A 26,128-nucleotide genomic window follows, 5' to 3' on the forward strand; every position below is an offset into this window, starting at 1 on the left:
TCTTTGTCCAATAGTTCAGTTGTGCCTGGCCTCAAGGGAACATGCAGCCATGCTCCTCGTGCAGTTAACTTTCCATGGGAATGTAAGAATGTGCCTCTCACTGCTGGCTAGGAATAGTTGTGTGAAGGGTTTTGTTTGGCTTTTAAAATTTTTTTATATCTAAATTCTTGTGGGTTGTGCAGAAATTTGGACTAGATATTGATTGCACTTTTGAGGAAGTGTTAAATTGTGTGATACCGCAGTTGTTAAGAACTGGACTTAAATGTTTTTGCATTGCAGTGACAAGAGCTATACAGCCATTTATTTTCTGTCATTTATGTTCTTGAATAAATACTTCTGTTCAAGGATATTTGAAAAATGAAGGGAAGTATTTAGTCATCTGCATAAATAAATAACTATGAAGTTCTCAGATACCTAAGATGTGAAAACATAGATTATTTTTGTTAGTTTTGGATTTTTGTTCCACATTGGGTGAGACAGGACTAGGATTGGTAGAATCCTTTCTTTGGTATTTGATTTTATGAGTCTAAATTAGGCTATTTTTTTTTTTTCCCCCCTTGCTGGGGTTGTGTGTGTGTGTGTGTGTGTGACCTCTTATCTAGAACTGAAAATTCTGTAATGGTGTATCATAGACCAGTTGCTATTCCAGTTACTAATGTCCAACTATGAAAGCCTAATGCATTGGCTAGTTTCTGCTGTCCAGAGATTTTATTTCAAAGCTGTGAAAAATACATACAAATTAATTATGAGCACTAATATGTCTTAAATAAGGAAATTAAAAAGCAGAAGAAAACAAATTCTTACAATTCAAACAAAAGACATGCTAGTTACTTCCATATCTCTTCTTAGACACAGCTTCCTTAACGTCCATACTTTTAAGGATATGGCCTTGATGAACAGTGTAGCTACTTCCCAAATTTGTCCACTTTCATTTAGCTTTCTATTAATAATGGCATAAGTATCAGTAGAGGGGAACAGAGACGCATATTAGGAAGCATACTGGAAGCCTATTAGATTGCATCCAGTGTGTCTATTTTTGCTAAAATAGTTACTTTATTTAGAATTAATGGAGTTCACTTCCAGTAGTTGCATTTAGCACATGACCTTGCAGTGTTACATGTCAACAGTATCATAGCTGATGTTGAACTGATGAACTGGGAAGTTCTTGTATGAAGTGTTGGAAGTGTAGTTACTCAGTGTCTACACACCACCAAGTCAATAGAAGCCCCTGCTCTCCCATTCCAAGCAGAGAAAATAACAGACATATCTTTATAGTAGTAAGAATTTTCTTTGAGTTCTGTGCTTGACTGGTGGTTTGGTTTGGTTTTTTGAGAGGGAGGTGCCTTAATTACTTTTCTATTAAATACATGATTTTTAAGCAATATTGACACCAGGCACTGATGTTTTGGTACTAAAATGAATTTATTTTTCCAGGCCACTAACTTCTTAATTTAGTCTTTGTCAGGCGTATGTTCTGAAACACTTTATTAGAGTGCTTTAGTATGAGTCCACAAAGTAGGCAAATATGTGCTCAAATCAAATTTGTATAGCTTTGGCAATCAATACTGTTACATAATCTGCCTTATCTAATGTTAAAGTCACAGCTATATTGGCATATTTCTTTGCCCATATATTAATGTTATGCTATCTAATAGCAAAGTAATCTCCATATACAAACAGTTTTAAAAATACAGGGAGCAATCTTGTAGCAGAAAGAACGGCTTATAGTTACTTGGCAGTTGGAATAATTAATAAGTCCACTCTTGAACGTCTGTCTGAGGGAATAAAATAAAACTTTCTGTTTTTTAGAATTCTTGCCCTCTGGAGTAAGAAAAATGATAGCAGATGAATTGGTGTTCTAATTTATATTATGGTGCAACTGAACAAAAACACAACTTTCTGTTTATTTTCATTTGTTAGTGATGGTACTTTCAAACTGAAAACTTAAATTGATCTAGGACTTCAGCAACTAAAATGGTTGTGCATAGTCATATAGTGTCTGTTAGTTCAGAATCTAGTGAAATATCAAATTTATATCTTGAAGGGACTTTTTGTTTTATAAAGTAGAAAGTAGCTTACAATCCTGGATGACCTCCAATTTTCCTTTGAAAATCGATTTCTTCACTAAATGAACAGGAATGGCAGTTTTTGCAAATATTTTTGCTTTAACTCAAACGTCAGGGATTTGAAATTTGGGAGAGAAGAAGCCAACAAAGCAGATTAAATAGACTCCTAAGTTTAGCTTTGGAATACTACTGTACTAAGTCATCTAGATTGGATGAAATTAGGTGTGATTCCTTTATATATGAGAAGGAAAGTGTTTTAAAAACATATGATAGTATTGAATGCTGTGTTAAGACTTTTTCACATACTTTTTTTAAAGTTAATACTGTCCTTTCTTTCAGAGGAAGAGAGAGACCTGTTTGAGATTTTGCCATCTCAACATGGATAAAAAGTCATGGTATGAAGAAAATTCTTTAGCTTTTGTATGAAAATGCACATGCTTTGGGAAGATTTTTTCTTAAATTGTTTCAAAATGAACTGAAAACCTCGAAATAGGTATCAATTCCTAGCCTGTCTTTACAATAGCAATCTTGTGTTAATGCTCTTAAATAGCATTTTATGAATTTATAAAATACCCTGACAATTCTGAAGTAGGTGCATCTTTTATGATTTGATTTATATTCTAGGCATATTTGTTGCTGGAAAATGCAATGTTTGAAGATAAACTACTGAACCCCTCTCCTGTTTTATGCAGATGGGATTAGATATGCTCTGATTTGTCTGGAGAAGAATAAACAGCAAAGTAGTTTCAAAACAGCCTACTTGCAGTGCCACCCTGTGGCTTTCTTTTTTCATGGCTTCTATTAAAGCAACCGGTTTCTGCTGCCTCATCCCCAGAGGGAAAGTTACTTGTGAACTTACAAGATGTCTGTGCTCCTAGCTGCCGACCTGGTCTAACCAGGATAGTACAGCACTTTTTTGGAGCCTATCTTTAGCATTATTTGTCCTTGCTGAAACCTGCTTAGATTAAGAACCAGAAACAGAATTTCTGAGCAATACCAGTTCATTCACCTAGTGCATCAAATCACTAAGCAGTGCCTGGTTTGGTCATTGAAAAGGAAAGATCACACTGGAGCTGGAAAGCAAAATGTGTCACTTCTCAGCAATAACTTGAAGTACTATGATAATTTGTCTCATCAGTTCCAGCAATGTTACATATGCAAATATTTTATTTCCAGGTAGTCAGTTTTCTAGGCAGATGGTTTAACTTGAAAATTAGGTTGCCTAGGTAGACACAACACTGCTTATGGAGGTAGTTGATTTTATTTTGTATTCAAGAAGTCTGCATTTTTGTTGACTTGAACTGAGGGATATCAGAGAGACTTTGTTTTTAAAAGCAGCGTTATGCTTTGAAGTAGTAGTGCTTTGCCTTGCACCATTTTACAGAGTTGCTCAAATCTTGGTGGGATAAGTACCTGGATGTTTAAGACTGGTTTTCATATATAGAAAGTAATATCATGTGGAAGATATTTCACACCAAGCAAACACATAGGAAGGAACTTCTCAGCACTGCACCTGCTTGGCATGTCTTGGTGAGGAGAACCTTTCCTTCCTCACAGCCAGCTTAGGTTTGGTAACATCTCCGAATGAAAGGCAGGGGTTTACCTGTCTGTATTTTCTTACCGTCGTTCTGGCAGGGAGCAACAGAAGAGCCCCTTGTACCCGGGTGGGAGCAGTAACATCCCCGCATCTGGGCTCACTGCCACAGTCCACCACCCCTAGGCCTGCCACTCCCCAGGCCCTCACGTTTAGATACATATTTGAGTCAGTGCTTTTAGTGTTGTAAGAGTTTTTAATGTAGCACTTTGAACATGCTTTCGGTATTTTCTTGCTGCAAAGTATTTATTTTAATGAAAGACGCTTCCTACGCGTGCCCTGCTGTTGGCCCATGGCACTGCCTGGGTTTCAGTGCCTGCCCCAGAGCTGCTCACGCTGTGCGGAGGCAGGGCAAGTGACTAAGGGGACAAATCAAGTCTGGGCTAGCAAAGCCTCAGCGTGCCTTACTGAGACACCTCTGGGCTTCAGCGTCGTCACTGAGGGCTTTGTATTTTTCAGTAATAGAAACGAAAAATGTGAGAGCATGGTAAGTATCAAGCTGTATACTTAATGTGTCTAGGTTTTCTCTGATAAGCAGGTGCTTACATTTCCATTTGTCTCCTAATTACAAAAGTTATACTTGGTCTTTTCTGGAAAGTGGATGTTTCTTTTTCCAAATTAATATATTTTGTGTGTAAATTGTAAATAGAGCTGTATGTATGTGGTGTCTGAGTTCCTGCAGAATCTTAAAACCAGCAGTGGAAATATCTGATACTACAGTCCATACTTGTACTGTTTGTTGGAAAGTTTTGTAGTAAAGTTGGAAAGTCTTAAATAGTGAGAAATAAAAATGCAGTTTTCTTTTTGCAGTGTTGGCAGGATGATTCCTTTCTTTGTCAAGAAGGGTTGCACTTTTTTTATTTATTATTTTTATTATAAATGCAGTGTGTATCTAAGCAAAATGTTGAACAAAAAGCTTACAAAGAAGCAGTCCAAAACTGTAGTTTTATTTTTGTGAAAGTTTGGAGTGCTATAATACTTGCAGTTAAATATGTGTTTTGGTAAGTCTAGATTTCCATGTAGGAACAACCAAAGGCAGAAGTGGGTGTGAGGAAAAGGGACAGAGAAGTTTCTGATTACTTGTCTTTATTTAGGAAGCTTGTTTAGTCTTTCTAGTTCACATCAGGCTTCTGCAGTAGTGGGGGTGTGTAAACTAAAGTGTCCGTGATTTAAGTTAGTTGTTGCAGAAGTCCTTCAGGCTGCTATGAATTGCAAAGGAAGGAACAAGTTAATGGTCCTTTAGATTTTGGGTTTTGTTTTTAAAATGACTCAAGTATAAGTCATAGACAATTGTGATTACTCCTTCTTAAAACAGAAGACAGAATATGGAAATGTACACATAAAAGTATGTTCTTTTGTATCACAGCTCCTGAGTCCTTCCTGTATTAGAATTTTGCCTGGCACAATGTCTCCTTCAATACCATAGATCACAAAAGGACTGTAATTTTATTTTAAGAAAATACATTTCAAAACTTGTATCCCATGTATCAAATTCTAGTAAGTCTTCAGCATGGTGATTAAAAGCCTACTAGTGTGTTTTATGGCACTTTATTTCACTGGGAAAGAAAATAGCTGCTCACTGTTGTGGAAGTGAAATTCATGACTGTGCTGTAAGCCCTGCCATATCCTTTTGATAGGTATTTTTGTTTATGTCTTTCTTTAAAATTAAAATTTAGAAAATTGTCACAAGATCTCACCTCTAAAACTTTCTGTCTCTAGGAACCTTTATGAAAAGATGCATTTTGGTTTGTACAAACAGCTGACAGTGGGAGGGGAAAACAGCAAAAAACCCAAAGGAAAAAAACCCCAGTTTTGATACATGCTTTTCCTTCAGTTCTGGGATATGCTGTGTCTAACTTGGGCTGTGTGATGTTTTATAGGAAAAAATATTGCCAGAAATAGTCACTTACTGTAACTGTTTGCCTTTCTGTTGAAGGCTTGCAATGTTTACAGGGCTACAGTAAAACACTGAGTCATAAAAACTTGGTGTATTGTATTCTTGAGTTTAAAAGCAGATAATACAGATAAAGCAGACCAAATGTTCCGTGACTGTAACCATAATAATATAATGCTTTTCTAGCAGCGCATCAAGACAAGACTCCTAGAAACATTTGTGAACTTGCTGTGGTATTAGAGGCCTATTGCTGCATGTGTAAATATATTCCTTTTTCTCTCTCTCTCTCTCTTTTTCTTTTTTTTTTTCTTTAATTTGGTAGAATTTCATGGTTTGTAGTCCGCACAAATAGAAGTGTTTGAATATTTGTATCACATCCTCTTTTAATCTTTTCTGAGTAGGTGGAAAATCAAGGTGATGGTCCAAATATGTGAAGAGCTTTTGAAGAACTTGGGATTTATTAGTATACAAAATTTTGTTAAGCATTTTTGTGCCTTTGTACAGAGCAGACAGTCTGCACAGGCAGTACGGCACTGTGCGATGAGCTGTACACCCCAGGTAATTAGGGAAGGTTATGGAGCTGATTATCTAGAGTGATATCATGTGGCATGTACAGGACAACCAGGGGATCTGTCCCAGCCAGCATGGTTTTGGCAAAGGCAGGTTCTGCTTGACCAACCTATTGTACTCCTATAACAAGGTCTAGTGGATGTTGCTTACCTGGGCCTTAGTGAAGCCTTTGACACCATTTCCCACAGCATTCTACTGGAGAATCTGTGGCTGCTCATGGCTTCGATAGGCATACTCTGTGCTGGGTCAAAACCACATGTAACAGAGACTGAATTCACTTGCATTTCTGAATGTTAATTTAGAATTAGGGATTTGAAGCAGAGAAAACTAAATGAGCCTTTAAAATTTTTTTTTTGGTACAAATAACATTTTCATCATGCTGACCTGTTACATTCAATCTTCTTCAAGATATTTTATACTGTTTTGTAATGGTGCCGTATCATCTCTGCTTTATCTAGAATAAAGTCTGTATTTTGGAAGGCATATTTCCTTATCTTTTATTTTTTTGGCTCTGTTGATTTGAGCTTTCTTCTTCAGAATGATAGAGAGAATCCCCAAATATGACTAGCTGCCCCTTCCAGAAACTGGTGTGTTACACTCCCAGTTTAGTTGTCTGTGATACTGATTCCAAAGATAGATGCTTATCTTAATTAAGGAGGTTATGTGTGTGTGTGTGTGTATTAAGAAAGAACGAACACTGCATTGTTCTTCCTCATTCCTGTCTCTTGGGTAGCAGGGAACCTGAGGCATATTCCTTCCCATGTGCCATCTTTATAACTGTGGACTTTTGCTCCCCAGATGACTTCTTACCTCTCTATCTGATGAATACCCTCTTGTAAATCAGTTTCACCTTCTGTAAAGCAAAACTCTCATTTGAGTTGTTTGATGTCATTATTAAAAAGGGGAGGACTTTCTATACAGATTTTAGTATTTACAAGTATAGTATGTACAGATTTAGTATTTACAAGTATTTATCCTTGTAGTACAATTAACTGTATAATTTTTCCATTGTCTTGTGTTTACTTCACTTTGAGGAAGTACCTGAAACTTGCATGACAAAGTTTATATCTATAATATAATATTAGATTTTGTTCTTTTTTATTTTCTCTGTTTATCATCTGATAAGCACAGAAACTCAAAACATTAAGAGAACTGTTGCACCAGATGCACTGTTCTGAAGAATGAAGTGAGGGAGTGCTGGATGAAGCAAAAACAAAGTGTCCCTGCTTCACAAACTGCTGTTTAGCATTGAAACATTGCAATTATTTTTAATGTTTTGTTTTGAAAGGAGGAGAGTATTACTGAACTTGACCAGAGGTACAGGTTTTTTAAAACTGCATTATGCTGTGTGTAAATATTCAGAACGAGAAACTTGTTTAACTTCTAACTAAAGCTACATCTAAATTTCTTAACTGCAGCAGTGCCATAGAAAGATCTGTCACAGTACAGACTGTTCTGTCAAGGAATGGATATTATTATGGAAACTTGCATGTGAAAGTGGATCTGAAAGCTTCGGAATTAAAAGATGGGATTTTTCCAGAAGAAAATCATTGCGGGAGCTTTATTTTGTCTGTCATTCTTTTAAATTAGCTTTCTAGGCCTCTGGGAGTGATTTAAGTAAGCACTGCAACTCCATTTGGAGCTGGAGTTCTCAGATCCCTAAAAACAACACTGTGGGTTTTTCCGATTTGTTTCTCGATGTACTGGACTGTTGAATCCAGTAGTGACATTTAGTGTTCCAGAAAGTCTTTGCAGTACATGGCTCCCACTTCTGCTGGTTAAGGAAGACAATACTGCTTCAATTCTCCTGAATGTCAAAATAGATTGTGAAATATGGGAGGTCTGTAAAATCGTACAGAATAGTCATTACAATAATATGTTTGTTAGAGAATGCAAATTCTCTTTCCTTGCAGTTCTTTGTCATAAATGAGCTTGCTGGGCCTAAAAGATATTTTTAGCATTACAACTTTTAAATTTTTGGATACTGTCTCTTTTTAACTGTGTAACTTCAGTCACAAGTCAAGTTTTCCACATTATTTGCTTTCATGATGGTTTGGCAGTGGCTATCCTCTTTTGAAGCTCTAGCACTTCAAAGAACTGTATGGTTGTTTCCATTTGTGCTCGGTAACAAGGGTATCACAATTTCTCAATGTAGTTTTTCAGTGATGGCACTTAAAAAAGAAAAAAAGTCCAACAACAGCACTCAGTAATGTTTTGGGACTTAGTTCTGCCAAGCCACCAGCTTCCTTGTACCATAGCACTGCGTGTGGGTGTGGGTTACCTGGAGGTGTGGCTGCACCACCTGGTGAAGGCATGGCTGGGCCAGGGCATGGCTTTGGCTTCAGCCTTTGTGTTACAACGTAAGGAGCGCAGTAATGAGGGCACAGTGTCATCAGGTAGTAACTAGTATGTGGGTACTAAACCCCAGAGGGTTTTTAGTTTTTAGTGCTGAATTCCACATCTTTCACTACTATTTTAACCATGTTGTTTAATAACACAACTTACAGCGGGTAGCAGCTTAATTTGGGGGAATAATCTGAATGCAAGATTTGTGGTGATTCTGTTTTTTTACCCCTCTTTCTAGATCAAAGATTTAGGGCTATCTCAGTATGCTATTAACCATATGTCATATTTCAAGCTTTGGTAGATGAGTATAAGCTGGGATTTTAAAAAAGTAATTATTTAAGCATTAATCAATGATCATATGATAACATTGGAGCAAGAGATGCATAGTTGTTGATCCTAGCTTTTCTGTAGAGTGTTTTTGGTGTAATGTGTATTGGCAGAATTCTCTAAGTTGGTATCTTCAAAATAAAAACAAGCTGAAACTTCCCAGAGGCAGCTGAATTAGGCCTGTTCGTGGCTTTCCTGCCCACATGCTCTGCTAAATATAATAATACAGTTGTTTCACAAAACGAGGGAGGGTTATAAAGGTAGCTTTACTGTGACATTAAATCTGTCTTGACAGCTTTCCCAGAAATATGAATATAGTAATTATATGATTAAACAATAAGGAAACTTTTTGGGTTGTGCACTTCCTCAGGCTATTAACCTAACCACTAATTAACCAACAGGAAATTCCAGACCTGAAAGTTTCATTAGTGCCATACTGAACTGTGAAAATATAAGTGTGTTAATGAGGATTTCATTATAGCCATCTGTAACTTGTTTTTAAATTGTGTCAAGGCAGGAAAAACATAATATACCATCTGTTACCTAGCTGTATCAAATTGACATGAAAAATACAGGAAAAAAATCACCCAGTTTACAACCCTGGTTGTCTCTTATTTCTTATATTTTATTCCTGGCAACCATTAATCCCATGACAATACTATGTACCACCATGTAGTAATGTGTCATTTATTCCTTAAATGTTGTATTTGGTTCACTTAGACATTTCTGTGTTGTAACCTGTATACCTGGGGGGGAGGAGATGCTGACCACCCAGATAATTTCTGGGTGATTAATGACCTCTTAACTTTAGTGTCATATTCTCTCAACTATGTCTGAATCACCAAAATTCGGAAGTTGAGGATTATCTTGCAGTTCTTTTTGGTTTTAAGTGAACAAAATTTCTGGATAACATCTATTAGTATGCTCTTGTTCTCTGACCTAGTGAGCATGAATTGAAGCATTTTGCTCATCAAATGCTTTTGCCACTTCTATCTTAACCCTTGTGTTCCTCTGTAGAGCTTAATTGTCACAAACTATCCTAAGTCCCTTGATTTCTGGTTCTCTTTTACCCTAAACATGAGGGAAGTTGTCATGTACTACCATGCACTTACCAAGAAATAATACGGATTCTTAATTGTCAGGTATTTGTAGGTGTAATGCAAGTGAAGCTGTAGGTGAGAAGAGCATAGTGATCCCATGGAAAAAGTTACAGAAATTGTTCTTTGGGTGGTGGGACAGGGAATTGGGACAGAAGAAGATACTGAAACAATTTTGGGATAGTGAGGCAGATCTTTTGCAGCAGATTGATGAAATAATGACTCAGTTAGGTAAAAACGTGCTAGTGTTTGCATATTTTTGTGTTGGTTGGATCTATAATGTGAAAATGAGGATAAAAGGTTGTAATTGAGGTAGAGAAGTGAAAGGGTCAGGCACCAATTTATGGGAAGTCATACTGTCAAAAGGTAGCCCAAAATACAGGCCTGTCCTTTGGTCCACAGATGTTTTCTGAGTAGGCACTCTCTTTTTTGTTCTGAATTTGCACAGCAACTAGGACAGCTTTGTTGAGGGCTCTTAAGTACTATCTTATTCAAGACAAACTAAATTTGGTGGCTGAATTTAACAATAAAAATCTGTTTTTCTGCAGACTCATGCACCAAGCACAGTTAGAATAAAGTCAGGAACTCTGATATAGTGGTGTATCTACCATGTAAGTGTCTTAAGCTGTAAAAACGAAAAAGAATCTAAGGGCTTTGCTGACCAAATGTTTGAGGAAAAGCCCTCTGGCACAGTTGTGCTCGTCCTTCAAAAGGCTCTTTCTGGTCTCCAGCCCAAAGCTTTTTAAGAAACTAAACATAAGACAGTAAACCTTGCATGGTTATATAATTTGCCCCAAAATAAGAACAGTGATATGGTAAATGTTCTGCTATGAAGGTGAGGGCATGCCACCTTGGAGTTCTGTAGGGATTTGTGCTGGAACTCTTAATTCAACATGTTAATAATGTAGGAAAGCAGCTGAATAGTGAAGTGACACTTTGATGACAGTAAAAAGTTATTATTCATTGTAATAAGAGGAGATATGACTGTGAAGACTTGCAGAAAGGTTTTTCAAAAGTAAATGGATAATGAAATGAGGTTAAATTCACTTTAGATAGACTTACTACAAATCAGTTTGCTGTGTGCATTAGCAAAGGAATAGGGAACAAAAGGGAGAACAGGATTTCGTCCATGTATAAATCTCTAATGACAATACAGTGCATGGTTCTGGTCTCTCTCATAGCCAAAGGGATGTAGTAAAGAGACTCCTAAGGTTCAGAGAGGATCAAGAGAGATGGTCAAAGGTGAGATATGGCTTAAGGGACATGAGAGCTGAGAGACCATGTTCTTACATTTACCTTTTCTACGTGTACCAATTTGTCGTGTTTTATCTGTTCCAAGTAAGTGAAAAGTGAACATACAACAGCATTGTCTGTTGATGATGCATGAAATCCTTAAACCAAATGTTAACTAATGGTAAAATAATTAAGTCCCGCTTAATGTTGAGTGATGATACAATCTAAAATCAACTTTCCTTGTTGATGTGTGACTTGCATAAGAAAAACAAGTTCTTGGTCTGTTTCCAAGGCATTTGGAAGCCTCTTGTCTATGCTCTCTTCTCCAATTCTTTTTGATATAACAAAACTAGTTGCTTTTCCCTGGAGACTTGACTGTGTTGGTCCATCACAGATGAGATGTCATCTCAGTAGGTACAAAGCAACTGAAGAAACAGAGTATTTAATAGAGCAAGAATTTAATCTGGAAGAATGCCATTCTTACCCTGGTAATCTGGGTTTCCTGCTATTCTTGCTGCTTTCAGACTTTCGTTTCTCATGGATATAATTTAAAAAATATAATCATTACTATTTCAGGGTTAGATAAAGTATCAGATAGTTTTAAAAAACAGTCTTTTGTTTATAACAGTAGAGACAATAGGTTCAAAGAGTTCCCAGCTTCACAGATACATCCCTAGTTGGGATATTAAATACTAGATAATTCTGAGAAGCTTTTCCATATGCAGATTATTGATACACAAGCATTGAGTTCTAACAGTGCATTTGGAATTGTGGTTTGGGGGTTTTTTTCTCCCCATTGCAAAAGTACTAAATGCTCTGGGTAATCACTGACAAGTGAATCTGAAAGTACTAAAGATCTAAAAATGAATACTGCAAAGGTTTTGGTTTATTTTCCTCACTAGTACATAAAAGTCTTATCTTTTTGGTCTTGGAAACAATTCTGTGGATTAAAAAGCATGAAAGATCTGTACTGAAATGAGACCTGTACAGGGACCTCTTTAGGAAGTGTTTTGTATTTAGCCCCATAGTGTCATTCTGTTTAGAAAAATAAAATTCTTTTGCTTCTTTGAAATATACACACAAGAAATTATAAAATAAATTCAAGTTTATGGTGCATTCTCATACGTTGCCTTTCATTGCTGATACTATTACGTTGATGTTTCAGTTTTAGGAAGTGTTTGCTACAAGGCAGTGCCAGGATTTGTAATTTAAGTAGATGCTTTATGAAAAAATGAGAAGTACTTTAAAATTCTAAACCAAATTCTAACAAAACTTTTAAATTCTGTTCCCTTATATGGTGGCTTGTTGTTTTTTTTTTTTTCCTAATACCTTGTGTAAGTTCTCCTCCTTCCTCATCTTTTAAGATTCTTATTATTTTACCTTCCAGAAGTATTGTGGGAGCCTAAAAAACAAGAACAAAACCACAAAAACCCAAACCCCCAAAAAACTAATAGTCTATGCTGAGTGATACTGGGGAAAAAGTAAAAGTAACCTCTGTCAGATGAAGGGAAAATGGCCAGGTACATACTTGTAGAATTAGAAAACTTTTCTGTCCTTTCAGGTTATCTGAAATGTTGGACACTTGCTTGTGGTCAGTAGTATTGAATTCCATTGGTCACTCCCTGAAGGAAAGCCATATGATTTTTCAACAGTGATAAATTTACTGCTTAGTCTGTAAAAGCCAGAAGGAAGGTAATGCTAACTAGATAAACTGTATGTAAAATAACCACAAGATAACAGCAGGACTAAAAAAAAAAAATCAGATGTTTTATTACTGTGAGTATTAATTGTATATTTCAGCCCTTAGACCCAGATAATAATTAATGCCTCCAAGTGAAATTTTCAAGTATTGTGTCCTGTGTGGGACATACCAGCCATAGGCAGTATGTTGGTGTTTTAGCCAACATTGATACCCTGTATGCACCGTACTTTTACTGGCAGTCCTGTCCTGCAAGCCTGGCTGCATCTGCATTATTGCCCTCTCCAGCTTATCCAACAAGTGAAAGGATTTTTATTCTTTTACTGTTAACTGTTGAAGTTTGGTTGCCGAGTGCATTCGACTTGGAACACAACTGATTCATCTAATTGTTTCATTCAGCCTTACACATGTTTAGGCAAAGCTGACTTAGATTTCTGTTTTGTCTGGCATAATGCAGGATGGATGCTGGTGGCAGGACTTCTCAGGTAGCAAAGGTTAGATAAGGAACTGTCCGTAATGTTGTTTACTCAGCACACAGGCACTCACACAGGTGTTTCCTCTCACTGAAGCAGTACTCAAGCCACTTTGAAACACACTGTGGCCTGATACAGATCTAGAAGCAACATTTACCCATGATAGAAATCTGCAGGATGTTGCCAGTGATGACAGCACTTGCCCAAAGAGCTTGTTGACTGCTTTCCTTCCCAGTCTCTGGGCAGACGCAGCTGCAAGCAGCCCTCCCATGGCTGCATGCATTAGGTCCGACTTTGGGTAAAGGTAACTGAATTGAGAATTGATTTTAAGATGCTTTTAAGTAGCTTCTGCTTTTAACTGACAACGAGGTCAAGCTTCTGTAAATTATCCTACTTTAAACACTTCTGAGTTGGTTTTGGTTTTGGGATAGCATAAATATTGTACTTTGCTTGTGAAATTGATTTGTGAAAATCTTAAATTTCACTAACTTTGTAGGTAGTACTGATGATGAAATTAACTGGATGTAAATGGGTGTTTGCCTCTGTTGTCTAAATATTCACTAGAATATCACCTGAGGTGTTTAGTTGGATATCTCACAGTCAGAGAAATGGGGAAAGCTAAAAAGCATGGATGGAAGGACTAGTCCTAGTTCTAAAAATTCCCATTAAACATGTTTTGCGCAAATAAAAGGGGTGCAGGAAACAGGATTGGATTCTTTTTATGGTATAAAGCCACAGAAGACATAACAAAGCTACTTAATACTCTCTTTTGAATTGGCTGAAGTAGATATGTCAGGATTACAGGCTGTACAAATCTCTAGATGTACTCTGTAGGCTGTTTGGTCAGGTGGTGGGATTATAAATAGGTAGGCTTATTGATGTCAGCAGTAGCAGAAGGGAACAGCGGTGAGCTTGCCATGCACACACACACACCCTCCCTTCTACCTCCATATGCTGTTGAAGGAAACTCACCTGATATTAATGGAGAAGAACCACCTGTGCTATCTTGGAGGTAAGCAGAAAAGTAGAATAATCAATTTTAGCTATTATTCTCTCTTCTCCTTGTTTAGAGGCTGAACAGAATGGCTTCAAAGTAATATTTGTGTTGTGCTGTCCTAACACCTGCTGTGAGGAAAAATGTTTACCAATAATGATATACCTGCAGTAGCATATAAGTCCTTGCTCTTGGAGGGAATGCAGAATTCGGGTGTAGGGCAGTACATAAATTGCCAGAACTTAAATATAGGCCTGTATGAAGGAAGAAGAATTAACGTCTTTTGTCCTTTTTCAGACAAAGTATGTAGTAACTGTACAAAAGGTTTTTAAAATCCCATCTCTGGATAAAAGATGAGGATGTGTAAAGACCTTTATCCATGTGGACAGACTGCTGAAATTTCAGTGGTACATTTGTGGTTGTAGAAGCTGTTGCCTATTTTATTTGATACTTGCTGCCTAGAAGCTCAAATGAGATTTTTGAGATTATTTTAATTGAGGAATGCTGTTATTTCATGCAGACTGTAAGGCTTTTCTGAGTTCTTTGATTTGCATTAATCAGATTTTGATCTAAAATTTTGTTGGGGTAAGAAGCTCCACTAGTTGCTTGTAATAGCTTGTAAAAGTTATTTTATCTTTTAGTGTTTAATATGGTAGAGTCCTTGATGTGTATTCTGTGTTCCTTGAATATTGTATACCGCTTTCATTTATCATGGAAAGCATTAAAATATTCTCTAGTATCTAAGTAGACTAAATTCCTAAATAACTGCACAATGCCAAGATAGACTTTGCTTACAGCAACGAAGAGTTTAAGAAACAGTGTTCAGTTGCATTTCTTGTAAAAGTCAGTATGCTGCTGGTGCTGTATATCTGTTGGCCTGTTAAAAACTCAGCAGTGAAGTATACTGGCTGTAAACTGCCTGTGGTAGTGAAAGTTGAAAAGGATGCAGGAGTGAATATAGAAGTGTAGTAGTTACAGCAAAACATTCATTAGGAAAGTTTCTTTACATTCCTCAGAGGAGACTGCTGATGATTATAATAATTCTTATATAAATAACAATTTTTTCCTGCTTCATATTTAATGCTGAAGTCCTGTACCTTTTTACAGAAGCTGCAGAGACTTTCTAATGGAAGTAAGGGGTCATCCAAAATAGCTTTGGTGTTACTGTAATGCAGGGAGCCAGCTTTCTTCAAAGAAATATCTTCTTTCTTCAAAGAAATATCTTCTTTCTTCAAAGAAATATCTTCTTTCTTCAAAGAAATATCTTCTTTCTTCCTTGCCTCTTGCGTGTTGCAAGAATCCAGTGAGGAGTGGATCCAGGGGATTTTGAGTGTGCAGATATAAGCAGAGAAAGGGGATAATGTCAGCTCTTGTGTGCAGATGGGGATGAGTTTGGACACAAAATAGGAGCATTCGTTTGGGGCCCTGAGCTGCCAACCAATGAGGGAGTTAAAGTAGGACAAAGGGGAGGGAGCTCCTGCTGTCAGTGGCTGCAAAGGTGGCCATGAGAACTGCTGGTCGGGTTTATGCTGTGAAGAGAGCTGGGATGGGACTTGTGACTCTGCTTTGTGCCACCCATTGCCCCTCACAGAGTGCCTGAGAGATGAGGCTGGGGCTCCAGCAGCAGCACGGGCATTTGAGGTAGTAAATGTGACCCTGGTCCTGAAGGTAAAAGGTTTTTCCACTTTGCTTTTGGAGGATGGTGGAGACACAAGATAAAAGGCAGCTGTAAAGGATGAGCAGGAGAATCTGGTGGCAGGTAGGTACTCAAAGCATTTCTTAGTTTTGCAAGGAGTGTTAGCCCAAGATGCTCGGTATTTCTGTTAGGGGAACTAGTTACAGTCCTCATATTATGGGAGAAACCTCTTCATTACATCATACTTTTCCAGATACTAACTGCCAAGATGCTCCTCTTGAAATCTAGTAAAGAAAATCCTTGGTTTCATACAATTTCTTAGCCTAAACTTAACCCTTTTTTTCTCTTTCTTTCCTGTAATGAGCAAGGATGCCTTATTTGCTGACATTGTTGTCTGTGTAGGAACTCACTATACATTCATCATGTGTCTCATAGCATCTGTGTATATATGTACATAGATACACACACAGAGATATATTTCTATTTAATCTTCTTTTTCAGGATAGGAAACTTTTCTTGCTTCCCATTCCCTTCCAATGCTTAATGTCATCTCTGTTCTTCAGTTTACTAAGTTCTCCTATTTCTTGGTTTTGTGAATGTACAAAAGATTTTAAGTGTTACCAAACTCTAGGTAGATAAAGGATATAACTGCTAAGAGAAGGCTTCTGGTGAATGAAGAACTTTCTACAAGGGAGAAACTTGTTCTGTTCGAAACACCTGCAAGAAAAATGAAAGTAAGTTGCAGTGCTTTCTAAAGTTGCATTGCTCTGCTTTCTCAATTATTCTTCTCGTATCTGAATTTTCATCTGGGAAGCGGGACTGTTGCAGTTGAACCCAGCCTTCTACAGCAGCTAAAAGGAGAGGGGTTAGATTTTGTCTTCCCTGTTACTGTAGAGCTTCATAGCTGCTGCCCTGCAGTACTTTATCTGTCACCCACCTACATTTACACCCATGTACCTATATTTGAGGCATGTATGTCTATGAGGGAAAAGGGAAGGGTCTGTATTAGCCCCTTTCCTGGCTGCTGTGATACTGAGTGGCTCTGCTTTCCTTTTCCTTACTTTCCCCAGCCTCTAAATCTATCCAGTGCCTGCCTCCAGTGTTACTTCTAAAACAAGATTTTGAACAGGAGAGAAAAGCAGCAGCAGCAGCAAAGCTCAGATAAATTGACAATTCTTACTTCTATTGATGTTCAGAATAATGGCTGGAAAAGCCACGATCAGAGCTAGGTGCTTCATCTACAGGCTTTGAAAAGACAGTGGCATTGTAGCTGCTTTCATGACTGGGAGGTAACAACCAGAAGGACAGATTCAGGTTTTGTTCTATTTGAGAGCCCTTAATTGAACTTTCTTACTGGTCATGGAAGAAAAACAGATATATGAGCAACCTTTTTAGTTCTTGAAAAAGATTTGAGGGTTTATTTTTAGTGGAGGTAACATATGTTTGCTTGAGTTTTAAGTATTTGTTAGATTTATTAGTGTATCAAAGGTTAAGCTCTCCCCTTCAGATCAGGCTGCTCTTTGTTTTCTTTTCCTGTTTATTCAGTCAGTTATATATTACTCAATTACTGTTACAGATTTACTGCTTTCTTTTCCTTGCTCTCCTTCCATTCTGTCAGGCTGTTTTCGTAACTGTAAATATAATAAAGGCTAAGTGAGCTATACAAGGTTTTAATAGTTTTGAATGCCATTCAGATTTTTCGTTCTTTCTTTTGGTAGCAAATCTAGGCTACTTTTTTGCATGTTTTACTTTGTTTAAAGGTTGCAAAAATAGATATAAGTATCTGCTTACTGCAGAGATATGTCACACATGGGCATGCCAAGTTCGTATTTGTATTTTGTGTTAGCCCTACTTACTTCAGAAGCCTGAGTTCTCAACCTCTAGAAATAATATCATTGGAACTAATTTTTGACTTCACTTTATTTGTTAGTTTTGATCTGTTTTGGTTTTTTTCCCAGGAGAAAAAGAAATACTTCTCTTGGCACAACAGAATGTTTTGTAACAAAACTCTTGTATCAGAACACATTTCTGTAGTCCCTCAATAATAATAATAAACTTCATGCTAATTTAGAGGAGAAAGTATTGTTTCTTTTTAATCCTCTCTTGTCTGCTAGGATTCTGAGCTCTTGGTTCTCTTCCTAAGAGCAAAGCAACTCTTATGCATAGAGAGGAGCTAACTGTCTTTTGTTGGATGGTACAAGACAACTAAGAAGCTTTCTGTTCTAGGGAGTTGGGTCTTTCATGTGTTTTAAGTGAGCTTGAAAAGATCATTGTAATATTAGTTATGATTTGGCTTTGGAGGGCGATGAATTAATATTTTTTTCTAGAAAAGTTTTAAATTTGTACTTTAATGACTTACGTTATAGGTTTATACCTGAGTTACTGCCCCTTTAATGCTAAGAGGACCACAATTAAAAACATGCCCATAATACAGATTTGTGTTTATGTTGTCTCAGAATTGCCTCTTTTTCCTTGTAATGAGAGAAAACATTTAATGAATTATGGCTCAAATACAGTCGCTTCTGTTTTCAAGACTGTCACTGCCATGGGGACAAATAATCAGAGGGGGCAAGTGTCTGTTCCAAATGGTCTGGAGGGAACTGAAGGATTCATTTGCTGCTTTCTTGCTTTTAGTGTGAACTAGACATCCAGAGATTCCATTAAGCTTTCACCTTACTGTCATGGTTACCGTCCCAGTTCTGTGATTTATTTCTCTCTAGGATAAGACTTTAAAAAAAAAATCTTCACAGCAATGAGGCTAGCTAGGGGGTGGGAGGATGGGGGGGGGGTGGGGGGGTGTAAATCCACACATCCATTGACCAGGGAAGCTTTTTCTCTCACAAGATCTTTGAAAACATGTCCTGGTTCCAGGGATGCCTCATTTTCTTGATCCACTTTATTTATGGAAAGAGAGTGGAAATGCACTTTACATTTTTTTTGCTTTCTTTATAGCAGTCATCTGAATAAAGGCACGAGTAAGAGAACATCTGCAGGTGATTTGTTGTTTGCTGGAACCTCCCTGAGTAAATCCGTAGAGATAATCTTCAAAGATCACTTAATTAGTAATATTATCACCAATAGTGTTACTACTGCCATGTCAGTTGATATATCACTTGCACAATGAATTATTGTGCTGGCAGAGATATATACCCAGTGCCTTATTTGATGCCATATTGTTTTTCTCTATTATTTTTAAAATACCAGTATTATTTACAATACTTGTATCCTTTCACTATTGGGAATCTGTATAGAGAAGTGCCCTGTAAAATAACCCATTATCACAAAAGATTTACAAACTGTTCATGCTTGTTCCTCTATCTGGAAATTGAAGTTAAAATGTATTTTTGAACTTGTTTTTTTTCTTGGTACCTCTTGAGCCACCTGCTAGACTGTGCATATCTGTACAATATGACCTCACATTCTTCCCCAGATAACTAAATGGATGAGTTTAGAATCTGAAAGATCATATTTCTCTCTGGAGCAGATACAGCAAATATTTTTCCTTTCTATTGTCCTACAGGTATCATAAGCCTGGCTTGAGGGGATAACCTAAGAATGGACATTGTTTGACTCTCATTGATCCATACCTTGATCTTAACATCTAACTGGTGCTTTTATAGTAAAAATAAAGAGAGAGATTGTATATCAAACAGTGATATTGATGTTGAGATGAAAGCCCAGTATCAAGGCTGATAGTCATGCTCTGGGGCTGGCACAGCAAATATTTGGGCTGCTTAATGTTAAGGAGAAATATTAGAATACTACTGTATATCTAAGTTCAAAGTAACCTTTTTGAAGCACTAAATGGCATCCCAAATTTTATATAGAAACCTGTGTGCCTGGTAATAATTTAGTGAAGATGAATAGAATTTATTTTTAAAGTATTTTTTCGTCTATACTTATGCCTGAAATACATAGCAGTGATTTTTTGAGTGACCTGCCTTGGCAACTTCAGTCATTTGCTGGACTATGAGGAGCAGATCAGATAGTAATGCTGCAGTTGTCTCCAAGCTTTTTCCTAGCAAGCAGTGTTTGATCTTGAAGATTTGCAGTGGTGATGCTGTGAAACCATTATCCACAAAGAGAGAACAGAATAAACTCAGTCTAGAAGACAAATTTGTTCTGTTAGTGTTAAAAGATGAGTGTTGGGCTGGGAACGCCTATAGGTGAAAATAGGAGCCTAAATATTTTGTATACCTGTTGGCCGAAATTGATGTTAAAAAACCCAAATCCACATTTTTAATATAGGCCTGAACTCTTGTTCAACTGTTCCTTGGCTGTCTGCTTCTATGACATCGTGGTGAAACAGCATTATTGTAATAGTCAGGAGAGCATTATAATAATTGCTTGGGATGAGAAGTCGAAGACAAGAAAAGATCTAGAAGAAGTTTTGTTGCAGTGGCCTTTTTCAAAACTCTCATGCTATGATCTTAGTAGAGTTAGATCCTTTTCTGACTTTGAGTGAAAATAAAACAGAGTGCTTCTTGTACTTGTGGCAAATATAATTTTGTAAAGTTTGATTAAAAAAAAAAAAAAAGTAATTGCTTTTTGAATAAATCAGTGTTCTTCATAGTGCCATAAGTCAAATTAACCAACTGAAGTGTATGTGTTGTGCTTAGAAGGTTTTTAATGCACTATGTTTAGTGAACTATTTCAGTACCTGAGAGATGACCGAATTTCAAGTGAGATCCTTATGACCTATCCTGTCCTAGGTGAATGCCATAGGAAACCTGAGAAAAGGTTCTGATGTTGGAGGTTAGATTCAAAATAATTTCAGTGAGAGTGCTATCAAGCTGTCTTTGTATACTCTCATGTAATTGTGTTCCAAATGGGAAGTTAAGTGCTGTAAACAGTAATATTCCTTGATGCTGTAGCCTTTGATTGTACACTAATCCAGCAGATAGATTTCCTCTTTTTCTTTTTTTCCCTCCTTTTTTTTGGGAAAGAGGTCCTTATTGAAAGGAAGTGCTGGTGAAAACTGGAATATCCAGGTCCAGTTCAAGTATTTTTCATTATTTTATGGTGCCTTTCTCTAGTTACTGATAGTTAAAAATATACTGCTTGTAACTTTTTAACAGGATTTTTTTGAGAAATCGAATAAATAGATGCATTATTTATTTACTGTGTCAGACTTTTATTTTAAAAAGGCTTCTAAGCATCCAGATCACTGACATTGTTATTTTTTTTCTTTGCAAGCAGGAAAGCTGTTGAGATACATCTGTGACATTTTATTCTGTTGAAGTGGGATCTGAAGCACATAAAATGTTGACCTTATGGTCTTGGATTTGATTTAAAGATGCACTGTTTCTCTTAAAAAATTGTATTCTTCTATTTATATTTGGCTGAAAGAATTCTTTAATGCAGGAATTGTATTGTCATATAGACCGGCAGGAATTGCAGGTGGGACTTCAGAAATTTAAAAATCTAAGAGATAGGAATCAGTTGTGTGGGGAACAGTATAATCTCTACTAGATGGGAACCAGCTGAGTGCCTTAGCATAAGCAGTGGGCTCCAGATGCTTTGGTAACAAGGGAAATAGAAACTTTGCCCAGGCTGCACCACCTTGTGTTTGTGGGTCCCTGTGAGAGCATTGTGGGTGTCCCTCTGGCTGCCTTGTCCAGGGCTAGGAAGAATCAGAGAATAAACATTTATTTATTTTTTTGCTTTGGCTCCAGCAGTTGTTTAAACAGCAAATTTATGTAGAAGATAATATGTTGCTGGAATTGTTTATCTTATGATAATCAGTGTGGAGCACATCTCTTCTAGAGAGGTGGGATTAGACAGTTTCAATGTCTGGTGTATAGGGAAGGTTAGCCAGTTGATGGGACTGGGACCCATGGGGACAAGGAATGAGTGAGGACCCACATCGTGTAGGATACTGTAGCACAATTTCCAGAGGAGTTCTTACTGTTATTGAGCTGTGGCCTCATTTGGTTAAAATTTCTCTTTAATTCCCTCTGTATTAACTAATTTATAGCTAAATATGCTGCGCTTTGATTCTTCCTGCAGCTTTCCTGTAATTCTATAGTGGCCATGAAAATGAAGAGCATATTTTTGGTTGTTCTAACTCCTTCTAATGTTTATTTTGAAAATTAGAACAGGTTGGCTTAGGTTCTAGCACATCTGGAAGCTATCTGAACATGAAAGGTGCTGGGAGTAAGACCACTTACTGAGCACCTTTTTTCTGGCCTCTGAAGTGTTGTTTTTATATGATGGGGAATTACTCTCTTTGTTATGATTGTATTTTGTCTTACTAAATATAAGGTTTTGTTTTCAGGAGAAGAAACTAGGTTAACATCTCTCTGCCTTTTTTGCAAAATCATTACAAATCAACAGCTCTGCTGGTTTGCTGAGTACCTGGTATATGTTAAGAGACAAGAGAGAACCAGGCTTCTGTTGGTTCTTTATGATGGAGAAGTATTTGAAATGATGGTATAGACTTGGAGTTACTTTTGGTGTTAGGATAAAAAGTTGTGTGGAGGACGCCTTGGTGAGAAAATCACTTTCATTGGCTTCTTGAATTGCCGAGTAGGAGAGGAGGGTTGGTAGGGAAAAACTACCCCTGCAAGTGTATTTCCATCTTCACCTGTTTATGTAATCATGGTCACCTGGATTGTTCTTGCTGCTCAGTACCAGCTCTGGGGCTGGGAGTGCAGCCCAGCCTGGCAGTCAGGCAACTACTCCTCTGGTAAGGTAGACACAAACTCAATTAATGAAAAAGCAGTGAGACCAAATGCAAATACTTTGGGCTAAGAAAGAGAGATGAGAGAATTGGTGAGAGCTGAAGAAAAAACAGACATGGCATCTGGAAACAGAAAATGAAAGCATTGGAATCCCTGTTGTTTAATAAGAGGTTGCCAAAACTTGGCATGACTTCTGAGAAAGTAAACTTGGGATTTTTCCTCCTTTGTGTGGGGTGGGACGTGTAAGCATAACTAACCATAAAGCACAATCAGATTTTCTAGAGATGGGTGGGGTATGTGGCTCTGCACTGGGGGCTGCGAGGCTTCAGCGACCTTGTTAGACTGCCTGACCCCGTGTGTGTGTTCTTTATAAATACATGGAATTTCAACTGTTGCATATGTGTTTTGGTGAGAGTATTTGGTCAGTTTTAGCTCTATACAGTTTAAGTTAGGCACTGTATGAATAAACCACATTTATTGCTGTGTGTCATTAAGCACTCTGGTGATAGTGTTCCAGTGATAAAATTGCATTTGTCTACTTAATGGAAGATAGAGTCCACTATCATTTGAAAATAAATCTTTCTGTGACCCTTCTTCAAAGATTACATTCTGAGATAAATAGCTTTTAAGTCATTTGAAGTTAAAGGTGTAAGAAAGAGTAAAGAAGGGGGGGACAAGCAGTACTGGTTCACTTTGGGTTTTTTGGTATTAATGTCACAGGGTGAGTTTTTATGTTTTTGAGATTTTATTTATTTCTAATAGTTGTACTGATGCTCTGTACTAGCTAATAATTTGACAGTTATATGAAAGCTAAATATCTTGAAAAAAAAAAAAAACCCCAGAGAAGCCAGGGAGGAGTACAAAGAAGTTTGATTCATACATTTTGCAATGTTCGTGAAACAACCCAGGCAAGCTGCTCTAGAGACCAAAGTCAGATTTTCAGCTTATGTTGCACATCTTGAATTGCATGCAGAGCACACCAAACTAATTTAAAACATTGAGAGAGGAGGTATAAATCTTGAATGTGGATCCTCGTTCAGTGTTTTTGGACGCCTGTGAGTACTCTGGATTAGCTCTGAGGGTCTGTGAATAGTTAATTATTCAGCACAGAGTTCTGAAGTTCAAAACTCTAAGCACTTTCAGCAACAGATCGGTCATGTGAAGCCTCGTTACAGTTGTTTTTTTGCAATGCTGCTCTGGACCTTGTTTGTTCTTCATTGTGAGCGACTTTAAACTTCATTTTCCCGGGAAAGGTTTGTGTTTCTGTTTGTATGCTAGCATTTCTGTTTTAATTCTGTAGGACAGTTATAGGAGTTAATTTCTTTCCCCAAGTTTAAAGTAAACAAACTTCGGTACAGCTCCATCTAAATGACGAGCATATTTTTGGAACCTTTCTGTATTATGTTTGAAATGTCTTTTAACTTTCTGTGAATGTGGCTCCATTCAAGAATGTTTGTAAGAAATTCAAAAGCTCTCATGAGGTAATGCGTCTTGACTCTGTTTTGGTTTTGTTTCTAGTGATAAAAGTCTTAATAATAGTATCTTTTCCTTCTGAATGTCCTTCCTTCTATAATATAATTGTGGAGAGTTATTTAAATAAAGGGAGATGTTAGACTAGATGTTGTGGGACATGAGAATCCTGCATTCAGAATTTACTGTAACATGCATATATTAAGAGATGCAGAGAGTTTTAGACTGTTTTAGAATTTTTTTAAAGTGAAGTAAGTACATCTTATTTAGTGGTCAGTCCTTGTATTCAAGAGTAAACTGTCTGGTCACTGACATGGGAAAGGGTATAGACAAAATTAAAATAGGAAATCAACATAGGTGAGGGGAATATATGAAAGCATATTGTGACTGGAATGTCAAGAAATATTACAACAAAATAGAATTGGTTACACTGTTTTTTTATTACTATATAGAAGTTAAATAATCTAGAGCTGGTAGGATTTCTTTGAATAATTTTAATGACTGGAAGAAGAATTTAGGGAGGAAAAGTTTCACTATTTGCTCCAGTATCTATCCTATATTAAGCACACTGGTAGTGCAATTTGGCTTCATACTGTATAGTACAGTATTTCTGTTTATACTAATCCAGTAAATCTCTTAGGAGAATGCACAAATAGGGTCTTTGCATAACCCAAGGGAGAAAAAAACCAAAACAACTAACTAATTTACTTTTTTATGGTACATTAAAGAACTCTTTTTGGCTTGATGTTTATTGGGTGCTTTTTTTTTTGTGATGGATACCTTAGCCTGTTTTGTCTCCTGTCACCACTGTTTGTATGTTTAAAATATTCTCTCATCCCTTTGTTGCACATACTGCTTTAGAAAAGTATAAAGTGTTGTTCGTTTCTGTTTGGAGACTTGTTAGTTTGCCAGTATGGAATCATATGTATAAATGCATACTTGATTTTAAATTTTTGTCTATTTATTTCAGAAGAAAATCTAAAGCACCACCTCCTCCATCTGAAACAAAATCCATTGCTGTTTCTCCGTTTGATAACACAGAGCCACCCAACCTCATCATGGAACAGAAAGAGAATGTAATTGATAAAGATATTGAATTATCAGTGGTCCTGCCAGGAGATGTGATCAAGTACACTACAGTTAACGGGAGGTACGTTACACAGAATGATAGTCTTGTTTAATTGTCTTTTTTTTTGCTTAAGTTTACTTCAGCCTTCATCCAGGTTATAATCATTTGGTAAAATACATGACTTGTGTAAGCCTGAACATTAAGTGTGTCCAAAGAAGAGCAGTGAAGTGAAGTGTCAAGATCACAAGTCTTAGGAGGGTTAGGGTTACCTGGGGGAGCTGGGGCTGTTTAACCTGGAGAGGAGGCTCAGGAGGGACCTTATTGCTCTCTGCAGGTACCTGAAAGGAGGTTGTAGCCAGGTGGGGTTTGTCTCTTCTACCAAGTAACAAGTGATAGAATAAGAAGAAATTGCCTAATGGGCCTCCCCAGTGGTGAGTTTTAGGTTGGATATTAGGAAAAATTTCTTCGTGGAAGGGGTTTGAGAAGCACTGGGACAGGCAGCCCAGAGAACTAGTTTAGTTGCCATCCCTGGAGGTATTTCAAAGATATGTAGGTGTGGTATTTAAGGACATGGTTTAGTGGTGGACTTGGCAGTGCTGGGTTAATGGCTGGACTTGATGATCTTAAAGGTCTTTTTCAATCTAAATGATTCTGTGATTCTACTATGATTTTTGGGTAGATATGGAAACACTTACTTTATAAATGTACCTACCATTTTGGAAGCCTGGTTTTTTGAGCTTCCGAAATTCTGTATGGTACCTGATGGTATGTGTAGCCACATCTGTTGTTTTTTCTAGTCACTAAAAATCTTTATAAAATATTGGATTGTATGATTCAGTGAGTTTTCCCACATGCATTTTGCTTTTTAAAGAGAAGTTTGTTCATCCTATTTGGGTACAAAGTTACGTGTTCAGCACTTGCTCAGCGCTGCTACCTGTAAACTACTAGCAGTCCTCAAAAAGCATGTCATCACTTCA

General features: G+C 37.2%; 1 protein-coding gene across 11 annotated transcripts in view; it reads left to right on the plus strand.

The window, feature by feature from the left end:
• Positions 1 to 26,128, plus strand: part of COBLL1 (cordon-bleu WH2 repeat protein like 1) — an 81,443-nt gene that overhangs the window by 18,240 nt on the left and 37,075 nt on the right. For 3 of the 11 annotated variants that reach the window (XM_032114206.1, XM_032114209.1, XM_032114207.1), the window contains exons 1-2: positions 14,163 to 14,311; positions 25,053 to 25,232. In XM_032114206.1, coding sequence (XP_031970097.1) covers positions 14,178 to 14,311; positions 25,053 to 25,232 — 314 coding nt within the window. In that variant the 5' untranslated portion in view covers positions 14,163 to 14,177. Of the gene's footprint in view, positions 1 to 2,405; positions 2,462 to 4,053; positions 4,148 to 14,162; positions 14,312 to 15,801; positions 16,053 to 16,641; positions 16,664 to 23,473; positions 23,866 to 25,052; positions 25,233 to 26,128 lie in introns of those variants that run through there. The other 8 variants (XM_032114208.1, XM_032114210.1, XM_032114216.1 and 5 more) reach the window with 6 other exon arrangements.

This window comes from Corvus moneduloides, chromosome 7 (assembly GCF_009650955.1).
Source record: "Corvus moneduloides isolate bCorMon1 chromosome 7, bCorMon1.pri, whole genome shotgun sequence".
In the NCBI taxonomy this organism is placed as follows: Eukaryota; Metazoa; Chordata; class Aves; order Passeriformes; family Corvidae; genus Corvus; species Corvus moneduloides.